At 65.6% G+C, this 13,597-nt stretch overlaps 8 protein-coding genes across 8 annotated transcripts; 4 read left to right on the top strand and 4 right to left on the bottom strand.

Annotated features, from left to right (window-relative positions):
- Nucleotides 1-51: 51 nt before the first annotated feature.
- On the bottom strand, nucleotides 52-1,593 carry MICPUCDRAFT_57190 (uncharacterized protein; the record flags this gene model as incomplete). Its single annotated transcript, XM_003057664.1, has 1 exon — nucleotides 52-1,593. The coding sequence occupies one exon, from the start codon at nucleotides 1,591-1,593 to the stop codon at nucleotides 52-54; it is 1,542 nt and encodes a 513-aa protein (XP_003057710.1).
- Nucleotides 1,594-1,754: 161 nt separating this feature from the next.
- On the top strand, nucleotides 1,755-2,802 carry MICPUCDRAFT_32924 (uncharacterized protein; the record flags this gene model as incomplete). The annotated part of the gene is made up of 1 exon (XM_003058034.1): nucleotides 1,755-2,802. Exon 1 carries the CDS (start codon nucleotides 1,798-1,800, stop codon nucleotides 2,800-2,802), a length of 1,005 nt encoding a protein of 334 aa, XP_003058080.1. The 5' UTR covers nucleotides 1,755-1,797.
- A 176-nt stretch (nucleotides 2,803-2,978) lies between these two features.
- Nucleotides 2,979-4,664, top strand: MICPUCDRAFT_57188 (uncharacterized protein). Its single transcript, XM_003058033.1, has one exon. It carries the CDS (start codon nucleotides 3,001-3,003, stop codon nucleotides 4,234-4,236), a length of 1,236 nt encoding a protein of 411 aa, XP_003058079.1. The 5' UTR covers nucleotides 2,979-3,000; the 3' UTR covers nucleotides 4,237-4,664.
- On the top strand, nucleotides 4,488-5,357 carry MICPUCDRAFT_15946 (lysine decarboxylase; the record flags this gene model as incomplete). The annotated part of the gene is made up of 1 exon (XM_003058032.1): nucleotides 4,488-5,357. One exon carries the CDS (start codon nucleotides 4,488-4,490, stop codon nucleotides 5,355-5,357), a length of 870 nt encoding a protein of 289 aa, XP_003058078.1.
- Nucleotides 5,358-5,402: 45 nt separating this feature from the next.
- On the bottom strand, nucleotides 5,403-6,921 carry MICPUCDRAFT_57186 (uncharacterized protein; the record flags this gene model as incomplete). The annotated part of the gene is made up of 1 exon (XM_003057663.1): nucleotides 5,403-6,921. One exon carries the CDS (start codon nucleotides 6,919-6,921, stop codon nucleotides 5,470-5,472), a length of 1,452 nt encoding a protein of 483 aa, XP_003057709.1. The 3' UTR covers nucleotides 5,403-5,469.
- A 284-nt stretch (nucleotides 6,922-7,205) lies between these two features.
- MICPUCDRAFT_67281 (uncharacterized protein) lies at nucleotides 7,206-7,900 on the top strand. The gene has a single exon (XM_003058031.1). It carries the CDS (start codon nucleotides 7,338-7,340, stop codon nucleotides 7,797-7,799), a length of 462 nt encoding a protein of 153 aa, XP_003058077.1. The 5' UTR covers nucleotides 7,206-7,337; the 3' UTR covers nucleotides 7,800-7,900.
- A 285-nt stretch (nucleotides 7,901-8,185) lies between these two features.
- MICPUCDRAFT_49542 (uncharacterized protein) lies at nucleotides 8,186-9,694 on the bottom strand. Its single transcript, XM_003057662.1, has one exon. The coding sequence runs from the start codon at nucleotides 9,593-9,595 to the stop codon at nucleotides 8,792-8,794; it is 804 nt and encodes a 267-aa protein (XP_003057708.1). The 5' UTR covers nucleotides 9,596-9,694; the 3' UTR covers nucleotides 8,186-8,791.
- Nucleotides 9,695-9,815: 121 nt separating this feature from the next.
- MICPUCDRAFT_57183 (uncharacterized protein) lies at nucleotides 9,816-11,973 on the bottom strand (the record flags this gene model as incomplete). Its single annotated transcript, XM_003057661.1, has 1 exon — nucleotides 9,816-11,973. Exon 1 carries the CDS (start codon nucleotides 11,892-11,894, stop codon nucleotides 9,816-9,818), a length of 2,079 nt encoding a protein of 692 aa, XP_003057707.1. The 5' UTR covers nucleotides 11,895-11,973.
- Nucleotides 11,974-13,597: the final 1,624 nt, after the last annotated feature.

Below are 13,597 nucleotides of genomic sequence, written 5' to 3'. Positions count from 1 at the left end.
CGCTTTGACAGTGAGCTAGTGATGCGTCGGCTACGAGACGATTGGGTTCGCTCACTTTTTCGACGCGTCCTCCCCGTCCAAGGAGTCCGCGACCCACGACGCGACCTCGTCGGGCCCGGCTTCACTCAGCTCGGACAACTTCGCCGCGTTGTACGTCTCCACGGCTCTGTCCATGACGACGTCTTCCCCGACGTCGACGCCCTGCTGCTCGCGAATGCTGTTCAGCACCTTTGTGAATTCGCCCTCGCCCATCTTCTCCTCCGGCGGTTCCCTCTCGTCGTCGTCGTCGTCCTCGGACATCATGTTCGACGCGTCGATGCCTTCCTCTTCTAAAATCTGCGTGAACAGATCCGTCGCGTACGTCGTCACGCCGATAGATATCAGCACCAGCGCCCCCGTCTCGAACACGAGCGCGGTCTGCGCCTGGTCCTTCAGCGAGTCCGCCTCGAACGCGGCTTGAAAGAGCAACGACCCGAGGTACGCGTCGATGAAAGCCGTCTTCGAGCTCCCGATGAAGTGCGCGGCGAAAAACTCCGGGAACCGCAGCGGCGTCATCCCGCACACGTACCAGTTCCCGCTCAGTGGGATCGGGAGTATAGGGCACAGACGCAGCAGAAGCGCGGACTTAAACCCTTCCGTGAAGGGAAACTCGCTCTCGGGGAACTCGCGAGAGTCGAACCTCCGCGACAGCGCGTTGAACCACTTGCTCTCCCCCACCGCGGGGTTGTCTTTCCACTTCAGCGCGAGCGCTTTCTCTTTGAAGACCGTCCGTCCGAGCCAGAAGTTCAAGCTCGCGGCCATCGTGCTCGCGAGCGACGTCATCATCGTCCCTCCGAACACGCCGCCGAACACAACCGGGGACACGACGGGCAAGATGAACCCGATGGGCAGAAACTCGTCCGTCATCGTGAGCTTCTCCGCGGCGAACAGGCCGACGTACACCGCGAACACGACCGCGGTGTTCAGTCCTTGGAGTTGGTCTAAGTACCCCTTCAGCTCGTCCCTCGGCGGGAGCCCGAAAAACTCCGTGAGATCGTCGAATCCGCCGACGGCTTGCAACGCCGCGACGCGCGGCAGCGCCAGGCGAATCAACACGCCGGCGATGGCGACGTTCACCGCGGAGGACAGCAGCGGCGCGGCCTCCTTGACCGCGTCGCTGTTCGCGAGATTGTCCCACTTCGCGTTCCAGTATTTCCCAATCTTACCCGCGACCTCCGCGGCCGCGGCCTCTTGTCTCTCCCACTGCGCGTCCGTCCACCGCTCCCCGGGGCCCGGTCGCGCTTTCGAAGCCTCGATCGTCGCCACGAGATCGACAGCCTCGGGGAGGGGGTCGTCCCTCGGGGAGACGTACTTCAGCTCCCCCCACAAGTTCGCGATGAGCTCCGACGTCGGCTTTCTCGGCGGCTTCTCTTTCTTCTTCGTCGCGACGCGCGCGTCCGCGTCCGCGTCCGTGGTCGACGACGGCGACGCTCGCGTCGACGTCATGCGCGTCGACGGTCGTGCCGACATCGATCTCTCCGACGCCTTCCGCCTTCGCACGCCGCGCGGCTTCGACGCGGACGCGCGCGGGGCGCACATCCTCGTCGTCGCCATCGTCGCGTGGACGCCCATCGCGCCGGTGGCGTGTTTCGCTTCGAACGCGCGCGTTCCGTGCGCGCGCGCCGCCGCCAATGCCCTCCTATCCAAAAACCCGAGAGCTCGTCGTGGTCGTTTTCATCGAGCCGCTCGTCGCGTGCGCGAACACTTCGATTTCGCGCCCTCTCGTTCCCGAAAGGGCGCGAGCGAGCGCGTCTCACGATGACCGCGATCGGGGAGAAGCAGGCGGAGATATACACGTACGAAGCGCCGTGGCTGATATACGCCGCGAACTGGAGCGTGAGGCGAGACAAGCGCTTCAGGCTCGCGGTCGGGTCGTTCGTGGAGGAGTACGGGAATCGCGTCGAGATCATCACCTTAGACGAAGAGAGAGGCGCGTTCCCGTCCACGCCGACGCACTCGTTCGCGCACCCGTACCCGTGCACGAAGCTCGCGTTCATCCCCGACGTAGAATGCGGCAAAGAGGATCTCGTCGCGACGAGCGGTGACTACCTCCGGGTGTGGAACATCACGGACGACGGCGTCGCGATGCGATGCCTCCTGAACAACAGCAAAAAGTCCGAGTTTTGCGCGCCGCTGACGTCGTTCGACTGGAACGAGCAAAAGCTCCAGAGGATCGGGACGTCTTCGCTGGACACGACGTGCACGATATGGGATCTCGAGCGAGAGGCTGTGGACTCGCAGCTCATCGCGCACGACAAGGAGGTGTACGACATCGCGTGGGGGGGACCGGAGGTGTTCGCGAGCGTCTCCGCGGACGGCAGCGTTCGAGTGTTCGACTTGAGGGATAAAGACCACAGCACGATCATATACCAGACCCCGGAGCCGGACACGCCGCTGCTCAGACTCGCGTGGAACAAGCAGAACCCGCGGTACATGGCGACGATGAAGATGGACAACAGCAAGGTGGTCGTCCTGGACGTTCGGTACCCCACGGTGCCCGTCGCGGAGCTGTCCAGGCACAAGGCGGCGGTGAACGTCATCACGTGGGCGCCGCACTCGTCGTCGCACATATGCTCCGCGGGGGACGACGCGCAGGCGCTGATATGGGACCTGAGCACGATGGCGACGCCGAACGACGGCGGGTTGGATCCGATTCTCGCGTACGGCGCGGGCGCGGAGATATCCCAGCTGCGGTGGAGTTCGACGCAGCCGGACTGGATAGCGGTCGCGTTTAGCAAGAGCCTGCAGATCTTGAGGGTGTGACGCGGTCGTTAGGAGATCGTTAGCGGGGTGGGTTGTACGAACGAAAGCGCGGGTTAGAATCGAATCGAATCGTTCGTTCATTCCGCGACGCGCTCGCGTCGGAAACGATAAACGTGACAAGTGGACAAAATCCTGTGGGAGCGGGTGAAGATCTCATCACAAACACGCGCGCGCGGCCTCGTCGAGCGCGCCGCGACGATGGGCGAGGAATCCCCCCCCGCGGCGGCGGACTCCCCCCCGCGCGAGAAGGAGGACAGCGCGTCGTTCAAACGCGCGTGGGCGGGCGCTCGCGACGCCGCGACGTCGTGTCGATGCGCGCACCTGTGCCTCGCGTCGCACGCGAACGTGAGCCGAGCGCTCGTGGACGCGATCGCGAAGGCCGCGGTGTTCCAGACCGCGGGGAAACCGTTCGGGGACGCGAACGATCTCGTCGCGAAGCTCGCGACCGATCTCGTCGCGAAGCTCATGAAGTTCGCGGACGACGCGGAGAACGGGAAGAGCGGCCTCGCGCCGAACCTCGCGGATCTGGCCGCGTGGATCAATGAGTGGGTGACGGGAAAGCGCAGCTTCTTCGGCGAGTTCGGCGCGATGTGGTCCAAGGAGAAGCAAACCGAGGCGGTCGAGCGCGTCCGACAGGACGTCGCCAGAGGCGAGTGCTGGCCCGCGGCGGACCGCGAGCGCGTGTCGCGCGAGCTCCTCCTTCGATACGACCGCGGGAAAGTCGCGCACTGCGAAGAGGCGTTCGCCACCGAAGACGAGCTCTTCGAGCACAAGAAGAAGTGCGCGTTTCGTCCGACGCAGTGCCCGAACGAGGGATGCATGGAGGTCCACGGCGCGAACGTCGCGGCTGCGCACGACGCGCAGTGCCCGCACAAGATCGTGAAGTGTCCGAACGCGTGCGACTCGACGAACGTGACGCGTCGCGCGCTAAAGATGCACGTGGATCTCGAGTGCCCGCGGCGGCCGGTGACGTGCCCGTTCGCGCCGTTCGGATGCGCCTCGCACGTGTACGCGGGGACGTTGCGGGCGCACATGAAGGAACACGCGCACGACCACGTCGCGGATCTCGCGAAGAGGGTGGGGCGGATGTCGGACGCCGCAGAGAAGACGGAGGCGAAGGTGGCGGAGATGGCCGTCGCGCTCGCGGACGTTGGGCCCAACTTGGGGAAGGTTGGGAACCTCTCCAAGGAGCTGTTCGACACGACCGCGAAGGCGACGATCGTGGAGAAAGGGTTGCTGGACCTGGAGAAGCTCGTCGTGTCCATGGGGAAGGCGCTCGCGAACCTCGAGGTGCAGGTGAAGCAGCAGCGGAAAGATATCGGGATAGTGATGACGGCGGTGGATCGCGTCGCGAAGGAGACCGCGGGGAACAGCGCGGCGATCGCGAAGTTAGCGAGTCCGGACGCGGCGGCGGGCTCGAACGGGAAGAAGTGAGGCGCAGCGAGCGACATGCCGACGACCGGGAGAGCGAGTAGCGGAGCCGTGAACTGAGAACAAGCTAACGAAAACAGCACTGGCGCGCCGAGGAACTGAATGACGAAACCCGAGTACTGATGAAGAAGTGCCCACCGCTTCCCCACGACGTGTCACTCCGCGGCGCGCGGCGTCGACGTCGACGACCACGACGCGCGGTCGCTCCGTTGCGGCGTTCCCCTCCCTCGCGCCCGCGCGTCGCGACGACGCGCATGCGGTCGCTGACGACGCCGTCGTCGCTTCGGTTTATCGCGACCGCGACGACGAACGCGATCGAGTCCCGCGCGCGATGGCGCTGGCACCACGTCCCTCGGCGTCGCGGTCCCGAGCCGCGCGCCGTCGCCGCGCGCGGGACGCACCGCACGGCTGCGTCCCTCGCCGCCGCGGACGCGGCCGCGAACGAGCGAGAGAGCCCGGGGAAGGTCAAGAAGGAGATGGACGCGTGCTTCGACGTCGTCGAGCGCATGGGAAGAGGCGCGGTGTACCTGGGCTCCGCGCGCGTGCCCGAGGACCACCCGCACTTCGCGATGGCGAGAGACCTCGCGAGGGACGTCGCGACGGCGTACGACTGCACGACCTGGAGCGGGCTCGGCGCGGGGATGATGGAAGCGGTGACGAGAGGCGGGATGGAGGCGGGGAAGCCCGTCGCGGGGTTCATGATCTTATTAGAAGCCGGGGGGCAAAGGCAAGCGTCGAGGACGCATCCGTACCTTCCCCCGGAGGTGTACCACACCGCGAGTTTCTTCTCCGCGAGGAAACACGGCCTCGTGGACGCGGGAATCAGGGCGAATAAGACGGACCGGACCGCGTTCTTCGCGCTGCCAGGCGGCGTCGGGACGCTCGATGAAATTTTCGAGGTTCTCGCGCTCCTTCAACTGAGACGCATCGGGAGCGCGCACAAGGTGCCGTTCGTCGTCATGAACTACGACGGGTGCTTCGACGGGTTGATAAAGTTCCTCGAAGACGACATGGTTCGGTACGGCAGCCTGAGAGACAAAGAGCTCGAGCCGCACTGGGTCGTGTGCGACGACAACGCGGCGGCGATGAAGTACCTCGAGACCTTTTACGCCGACGAGAACTGACGACGCGTCCAGTCGTCGATCGCAGCACAGTGCGCGTGCGCGTGTACCGTGCGTGTAATGCGGTACCTAAAGCTATCATATCTACGTACGACGCGCGTCCGTCGGAGGCGCGTCACTCGCCGACTTTCGCGAAAATCGGTCGCCCCGAGTCGAACAACGTCGACCAAAAAGCGTTCCCCGCGACCCGCCACCCGGCGCCGAGGTCGCGTCTCGTCGCCGGGCACAGACCCCAGTCCCCGCGCGCGACCTCGTTCATGAGCTGCGAACGGCTCCATCGCGCGTGGCCGTTGAACACGTGCACTTTCGGCACGACGATCTCGTCGTCGTCGTCGTCGCCGCCGCCGCCGCCGTCGCCCGCGGCGTCGTCGTCGTCGTCGTCCCCCGCGGCGTTGAGCGCGTCCCCGACCGCCTCCGCGAGAACCTCCTCGACGTACTCCGCGGCGTCCGAGCCGCGCTGGTGGTACACGTACGCGCGCTCCGCGCTCGCGCCCGCGCCCTCGACGTCCGCGTCTAACGGCAGCGCGATCGTCGGCGCGGACAGCGTGCTCTCCGCGGCGGAGGACACGAGCAGCACGACGCGCTTATCCCTTCGCACGGGGCCGCCGACGTACCTCCGGACGTGCGGCATCATCTCCAGCGACAAGTCCCCGAACGTCTCGTCGTCGTCCTCGAGCTCGAGCAGCGCGGCGGCGTCGTTGCTCATGGACGCGTGGACTTCTTCGGTCTCGCTCAGCGCGGCGGCGAGCGCGGGGTCCGCGATCTCGCCGTCTCGGCCATCGCTCGCGGAGGACGTCGTCGCGTCTTCGTCGTCGTCGGCGGCGGCGGCGTCCGCGAGCCGCCGCCGCGGTCGACCTCGCGCTTCGTCGTCGTCGTTTTCCTCCTCCTCCTCCTCCTCCTTCTCCTCCTCGTTTACCTCGATCTCCCCATCGTCGTCGTCCTCCTCCTCATCATCATCGTCCGACGTGCTCAGCCCTTCCGCCTCGAGGGGCTTCTCCTCGTCGTCGTCGTCGTCTCCGCGCGAATTCCTGGTCGCCTTCTCGAGACGCGCGGTGAGGTTCACGCCGACGAGGACGTCGGTCCCGCCCACGCCTCGTCCCGGGACAACCTTCGTGATCAGATACACCGCCTTGTTCCAGTGCGCGCGCTTTCGGTTGAACACCCACCGCAGCCACTGGGGCGCGTTCGCGAGCGATGATTCGTCAAACTGCGAAACGTTTCGAACGAGGAGCGTGCCGGGGACGAGCAGCGCCGCGAGCGACGCGCCGCCTTCGCCGCGCACGTGCGTTAAGAGCTCGGACATCGACGGCGGGGCCGTCGCGTACGTCGCCTTGCACACCGAGCACGAGAGCGATTTCGCGCGCTCTTCCGTCCCTCCCCCGCTCGACGCGGTCGTCAGGATCCGCCACGTTTGCCACTTCAGCAAACATCGCGCGTGCACGTGCGCGCTCGTTCCCGTGCATCGACACGGCGTCACGAGAGGCTCGTCGTCCGAGCCCCCATCGAAGCAGAAGCGGCACGACGGGATGCTCCCTTCCGATACGCGCGGCGTCCGCGTCGTCGCCATCCCGCCGCGGCCACCGCCGTCGCTTGAGGATAACTTATGTCGGACATCGCGACGTCACAGGCGCCTTATCAACATTATTCTTTTGCGACGCCTCGCGCGGCGGAGTCGCTTCGAGCGTTTAACTCGTCGATAAACCGTCAAACACGCCAACCGCACCGCACGAAGGAGTGGTGACACACTTTTGATAAAAAGCGCGCGACCAGAAAAAAGGAAAAAAAAATCGAAAAAAAATCCTGAGAAAGATACAGGAAAGATATCGCTCGCGCGGTACGTCCAGAGCGCCGCCGCGCGACGCGTATCGCGCCACCCCGCGGGGAGGCATCGAGCGGCGAGCTTCCTGATATCGCTTACGAGCGTTACCCGTCCGGCGTGAACCCGCGGCGCGCGACGTCGAGTCACCCGCTCGCGCGAGCGAAATGACGACGACGGTCGAGGGCGTAACAAACTTACCCTCGCCCGAGAAGGTTGAAGCAACGAACTTGCTTCGTCTCGACGAGGCGTATCAAGGACGCGCGATGTTCGTGAAGGTGAAGTGCGTCGACGGCGAGGCCCCGAGCCAGCTCTCGCATCACCCGGAGCTTCGATTCCGGTTCCCCCCGCGCGTGCGCGACGAGCCGCCGGTCATATTCAACGGAGTCAGCATCCAGGTGCGAGGGTTCTTCTTCCGCTCGGTCCGCGAGATTTCACTTTCGAGGCGACGCGTCGTGTACACGTCCTCCCCCTCGAGGCATATCGCTTCTCTCTCTGAACGCGTCGCGCCTTCTCTTCTCCACGCGAGCGCAGGCGACGGACGACGTGGAAATACGCATGCGCCGCGACCGCGCCGGGTGCTTCGTGAGCACGGACGAGATCTTCGTCTTTCACTCCGCGCCGTTTGAGATTTACTGCGAAAAAGAACGCTGGGCGACGGGCGTCTTGACGCGCCGCGCCGCGGAGGGCGCGACGACCTCTCCGAAATGGACGCTCGAGCTGTCCCCGTGCGTTCCCGTCCTCACCGGCGACGCGCCGCTCGCGACGTCTCCCGCGAGTGCGAGCGTCGAGCGCGCGTTTTCGGTCGACTCCGTGTGCCGCCTCTCGCTCGAGGTGTGCCTCGTCGGCGCGTGCGACGGCGATCACGTGTGCATGACGCGCGTCGCGCCGCTGCAGGCGTGGAAAGTGAAGTCCGCGCGGAGCTTCGTGCAGCGCCCGAGCCTCGGGGCGATCAGCGAGATGTGCGTCGAGTGGAGCGACTCGGACGACGGCGCGAGGCCGGAGGACGACGGCGGCGCGGCGCCGCCGCCGTCGTCCTCCTCCGCAGACGAGCTCGAGCTCGACGACGCGGTCGTGGACGAGACCAGCGACGGCGACGGGCACGGCAGCGGCGACGAGGCCGTGTCCGCGCGGCAGTGGAGCCTTGTGCCGTGGAAGGGGGAGCTCAGCGTGTTCGACCGCGCGGAGCTCCTTCGAAACGTTCGGAAGCGATACGAGGATCTGATGCACGAGTACCACAGCAGCGGCGGGGGGGACAAAGAGCTCGCGTCCGAGGACTTGTTCAAGGGCGAGCTCACGTGGTTCAGCGCGGGCATACGCATCGGCGTCGGCGTCGGCCTCGGCGTGTGCCTCGGCGTCGGCCTCGGCGTCGGCGTGTTGATCAACGGCGTGAAGGTTTCCCGCGACCGACTAAACAGTGTGAGGCAGGCGCTTCGGTACAAGTGAGACGTGCCGTGCGTAGTGGGGGGGGATGCGCGAGTTCGCGCGACTAGAGTGTATAACAGCAGCAGCGATGCACGACGACGACGACGACGACGACGACGACGACGGACGTTTGAAGTCTTCAAGAGCGCGTACGTTTGTAAAACGAAGTTCGTAAACCAGTTACAGCACCGACCGCTCACCCGTTCGTGTACCCGAGCTGCATGAGAAGCTGCACCAACCACTTCTGCGTCGCGATGTCGTCCTTCAGACACGCGGTGAAGTTCGGGTCGCGGAGCTGGTCCGGGAAGCACTGACGCAGGCACTCGCGCGCGCGCGGGTTATCCGACAGCCGCAGGTAACACCTGATGATGTGTTTAAGCAACCGCACCGACGGCTGCTCCGTGAGCATCGTCACCATCCCCCCCAACACCGTTCCCACCGCGTAGCACCGTTCCGCGGTCGCGCATATGTAGCTCAACCCCACCTCGTCGGACAAAATCTTCTGAACGATGAACGTCGCGACCGTCTTCGAGAGCTCCGACCCTAATTCCATCGTCCTCAAGCACAGAGGGATGATCTCCGTGGAGAGGAGGAAGTTGATCACGTCCGTGTCGTCCACCTTCACGAGCGCGCCGATCACGCCCAAGGACGTCAGCCGCAGGTACTCGAACGGCCGCGTCTTGCTCACCGTGTTCAGGAACGGGTACAAGAACAGCGGGATGTGCGCGTTCAAGAAGAGCGCGCGCGTGTCCGGATGCGACGCGACGCACTGCAAGAGCGCGAGCGCGTTGCACACGCGGTTCGACGCGTGGTTCGTCAACGACGGCGGCGACAGGAGCGGGTATATCGACACGATCTCCTGAAGCAGCGCGGGGATGACGCCGAACGAGTGCCACAGGATCGGCGCGAGGTCCGTGAACATGTCTCTCTTCTTGCTCAGATCGAGGAGGGCATTCTCCCGCGTCTCCGGGTCTTGCAGAGCCGCGACGAGAGCCTCCATCGCGTCCCTCGGCCGGGGGCTGCCCTCCGCGCCCGGTTCAGTCCTCGATCGACCACGCTCGCGCGCGCTGTTTTCGCGTGCGTGCGGTCGCCCGCCGCGTGGGGGGTTGTGCCTCGGCGAGGGGATCGATCGGCTACTCGAGAAAATCGTCGCGTTCGCGCTGGCCAGCTTGCGCGCTGGCGCGCTGATGAAAATCCTAAAACGTTAATTCATCGTCGTGCTACTTCGGTCGCTTCACCGGGAACCTCCCCTCGTCCTGCCGCGTCCACATCATCGCGGACGCTTCAACCCAAGCCGGGCTGACGACGTGCTTGAGGTACTGCAGCCCCCACATCGCCTTGTGCGTCAGGTCCGTCCCCACGCACTTCGCGACGACGTGCGTCGTCGACGTCCCCGGCTCGGAGACGACTCTCGCGCCGAGACGCTCCGCGAGCCGCCACAGCGGGTGCTCCCTGGGCGTCAGCGTCTTGTCGTTGTGGTCGAACACGCCGGAGAAGACGATCTCCACGCCGCGCAGAACGTTCTTCCGCTCGTCCGCGAGGAGCTTCGGGACGGTGACGGGGATGCGCGGGTCCACGCTCGAGGCGGCGGCGGCCGCCGCCGCCGCCGCGGACGTCGTCGCGGTCTCGCCCTCCGTCGACCGTTTCCCGCGCGCCGCGTCGTCGTCGCTGCTCGACGCGTCGTCCGCGGCGGCCTTCGCGGCGGCCTTCGCGGCGGCGGCGGCGGCGGCGCGCGCCTGTTTCTCGGCTAAAACCTGGCGCGCGGCGCGGCGAGCGAAAAACTCCGAGTGCACGCGCGTGAGCACCTCCAACACCGTCGCCAGCGTCCCAGACTTCTCGCTCTCGTCCACGCCTCTCTCGAGGAGCGACGGACCGACGACGCCGAAGTTCTTGCACGCGGACGGGAAGTACATGTACCGCTCGCACACGATCAAATTTTCGGAGTATCCCGTCCACACCTCCGCGGTGTCGTCTAAGATGACCGCCGCGGGCTCCGTGCCCGCGAGGACGCCTTCGAGTTTTTTCTGCGGCGGCGATTTGAACGCGCCGAACTCGTCGAACCCGCCGAGACCGATCACCGAGCCTTTTATCACGTTCCTACACGGGTCTAGCAGTCGGCGTATGCTGTCCGCGTACGGCTGACTTCCCATCGTGCTGATGTGTATCTCGAACATCGCGGACGCTTTGTGAAGAAACGTCTGCACCCCCGGACGGAGCTTCGTCCACAACCCGATGTGGTTCAGGCGATGAAGCGTGCGGTCGTTCGAGTCTTTCGTCGACTCCAACCGCTCGATCTCGAGCAGACCCCGCTGTAGGCGCCCGCCGTCCTTCGACTCGAACGACTCCGAGTTCAGGAGCGTGTGGTCCAGGTCCAACACGAGCGTCAGCCGCCTGCGGTCGAGAAGCGCGTGGAGGGCTTTCGTCGCCGCCGCGGACGGCTTCCTCGCGCTCGGCGGCTTTTGTCTTCGCGCCGGCGGTTCCCGCGGCGCCACCGCGGCCGACGCGCGCGTTCGCGCGCGCGGGTCGTTCGGCATCGACGCGTCGACGTCGATGACCTCCACCGGCCGCGGCGCTTCTTTCGCGCCGCCGCGACCGCCGCCGTCCTCTGTATCGGAATCTTCCGCGCTCCCCGGAGTGGCGTCGTCCTCGTCCTCGTCTTCGTCCAACACGATGAGCTCGCCCGAACCTCGCTGCGCGACTCTGTTCGTGTTCCGGGCGGATTTCTCAATCCTCTTCCTCTTCCTCTTGCGTCGCCGCGCCGCGTTCTTCGTCTTCTGCTTCACGTACGCGCCGTTCGCGCCCGACGTCTCCTCGGAGGCGAGGTCGACGACGACCTCGGCGTTCGGAGGCGGCAGCGGCGCGAGAGCCGATTTCTTTGGGAGCGTTCGACCTAAACCCTGGTGCGGCGGCGGTGGCAAGGGCTGGAACTTTCTCGTGGTGGGCGGAGGAAGGGCCTTGGGCGGCGCCGGCTTTTTCGTCGCGTTCGCGCCATTCGCGCCATTCGCGCCATTCGCGCCCGCTCCCGGCGCCGGCAGCGGCTGGAACTTGCCCGACGTCGGCGGCGGGAGCGCCTTCGGAGGGCGCGGAACCGTCAACGCCGCGCTCGGCGGGGGCAGCGGCGTCACCCCACCAGAGCCGTTCGTCGCGTTCACGCGGCTCCGAGTCCTCGAGCTCGGCGACGGCTGGCTCAGTACAATCTCGCCCTCCTCCACCTCCGACGCCGACGCGACGCTCGCGCGCAGTCTATCTCGAGCGTTGCACGCGTCGAAAACCCGCTGTAGCGTCTCGAGCTCGTCCATGGCGTCCGCGCGCGCGGCTATATTCTTGACTCGCGCGTCTTCATCGCGTCTCACTTCGCGCGTCGCGTCTACGAGCGAGCTGAGCGCGTCGTAATCTGGCACCTCCTCTGCCGCCCGCCGGGAAAAGCTGGACGAGAATACGGGGACGCGATCTTCTCCCGGGTAAGGTTAAGTTGTCCAGATCAGCGGTCAGCAGCCCGACGAACGAACGGCTTCACGGACAACGCGGAGACGGAGCGGTTCTCGTTCGAGCTTCGTGACGTCCTAATGTCGCTATTCAACCTATCAAATCTTGAGCCGCTTCCCGCGTCTCCCGCCGTCTACCTCCCCCTCTTCGTCGCCGTCGCGCTTCTTCGCCTTCGCGCTGCCCTCTTCTTCGAACGCGACGTCGAGCTTGTTCGCGGCTTCGCCGTATTTTTCCTTCATCGCTTTTTTCACCTTTCCGAGCTCGGAGTTGATCTTCTGGTCGCGCTGCGCTTCCATCGCTTTGATGCTCATCTTCCCGCCCTTCCCGGTCGAGCCTAGCCCGCCCTTGCCTCCTTTCCGCGCGTCCCCCGCGTCCGCGTCATCGTCCGTCTTCTTCTTCTTCCCGTCTTCGTCCGACTCGGACTCGTAAACCGCATCCGCGTACGAAGACCCGCCGACGTAGCACTCGTTGTACCCGTCATCGTGCGCGAGGCTCGCTTCAGCGCGGCGCTCGAGCTCGAGCTTCAGCGTCGCCGCATCCTTCGGCGGCGCGTGTTTCAGAGTGAGCTTCTCCTTCTTCGCGCCGCCGCGTTTCGCTTCCTCGTCCGCCGCCGCCTGCTCTCTGTCGCGTTGGATGTTCACCGAGTTGGCGGCGATCGCGAGCGCGAAGTCCGGGCACGTCTGCAGGTACGTCCCCGCCGCGTTCGGGTCCCACCTCGTCCGAGCGCCGTCCTCGTCGCGCACTGTCCCCGCGGCGACGTATTCGTCGTAGCACTTCTTAAACGCGTCGATGGATTTAAAGTCCGGAGCCGGCGGCGCCGGCATCGGACCGACGAACCCATCCGCGTCCACGGCGACGCCGCCGGCGTCGACCTCGCCGTCCTCGGTCGGTCGTTTCTCGGCGTCGGTCGCCGCCGATTTCGCCGTCCGCGGAGCGATGGACGCCTCTCCTTTCGCGTCGCCGCCGCCGAAGTACGAGGCCGCCTTTCCGCCGTCGCCGTCCGCGGTCGTCTTCTTCGAGACGGTGGGTTCGTAATCCCGCCCGGCGTCGCCGAAGATGTCCTCGTCGTCGGAATCCGCCGCCGCCGGTTTCGAAGGTTTCTCGGACGCGGCGCGGAGCCTCTCGAGCTCCGCCTCCGCCGCGAGTCTCGCCTCTTTCTTTCGCATCTTCTTCCCGCCGTCCGCGCCGAGCTTCTCGCGCTCTTCCCGGTTCTTCTTTATGCACGCCGCCGCTTTCGTTAAGATGTCCGCGTCTTCCCAGCAGTTGTACATCTTCTCCGGTCGCTGCTTCGCGAGGACCCGCGGGTCGTCCTTCGAGCGCATCGTCGTCGTCGGCATCTGCGGCTGATCCCCGCTGAGGTCGAACGTGTACGACATGCGCCCGGACGCGAACTTTTCGTTCACGAACACCTCCCCGTTTTCGCGTCGTCTCTCCTTCTTCAGAAACGCGAAGACGTTCCTCGCCATGTCGGAATGAAACACCGCGGGCTTCCCTTCTTCCGTGAGAAAGTCCTCGT

The sequence above is a fragment of the Micromonas pusilla genome (assembly GCF_000151265.4).
Source record: "Micromonas pusilla CCMP1545 genomic scaffold MICPUCscaffold_4, whole genome shotgun sequence".
NCBI classification, from domain to species: Eukaryota; Viridiplantae; Chlorophyta; class Mamiellophyceae; order Mamiellales; family Mamiellaceae; genus Micromonas; species Micromonas pusilla.
Note: the sequence above shows the minus strand (reverse complement) of the source record. Positions and strands in the feature narration are given on the sequence as shown.

Bases quoted from the DNA above. Each gene is read 5' to 3' on its own strand.
- MICPUCDRAFT_57188 (XM_003058033.1), top strand. From the start codon at position 3,001: ATGGGCGAGGAATCCCCCCCCGCGGCGGCGGACTCCCCCCCGCGCGAG.
- MICPUCDRAFT_49542 (XM_003057662.1), bottom strand. From the start codon at position 9,595: ATGGAGGCTCTCGTCGCGGCTCTGCAAGACCCGGAGACGCGGGAGAAT.
- MICPUCDRAFT_67281 (XM_003058031.1), top strand. From the start codon at position 7,338: ATGACGACGACGGTCGAGGGCGTAACAAACTTACCCTCGCCCGAGAAG.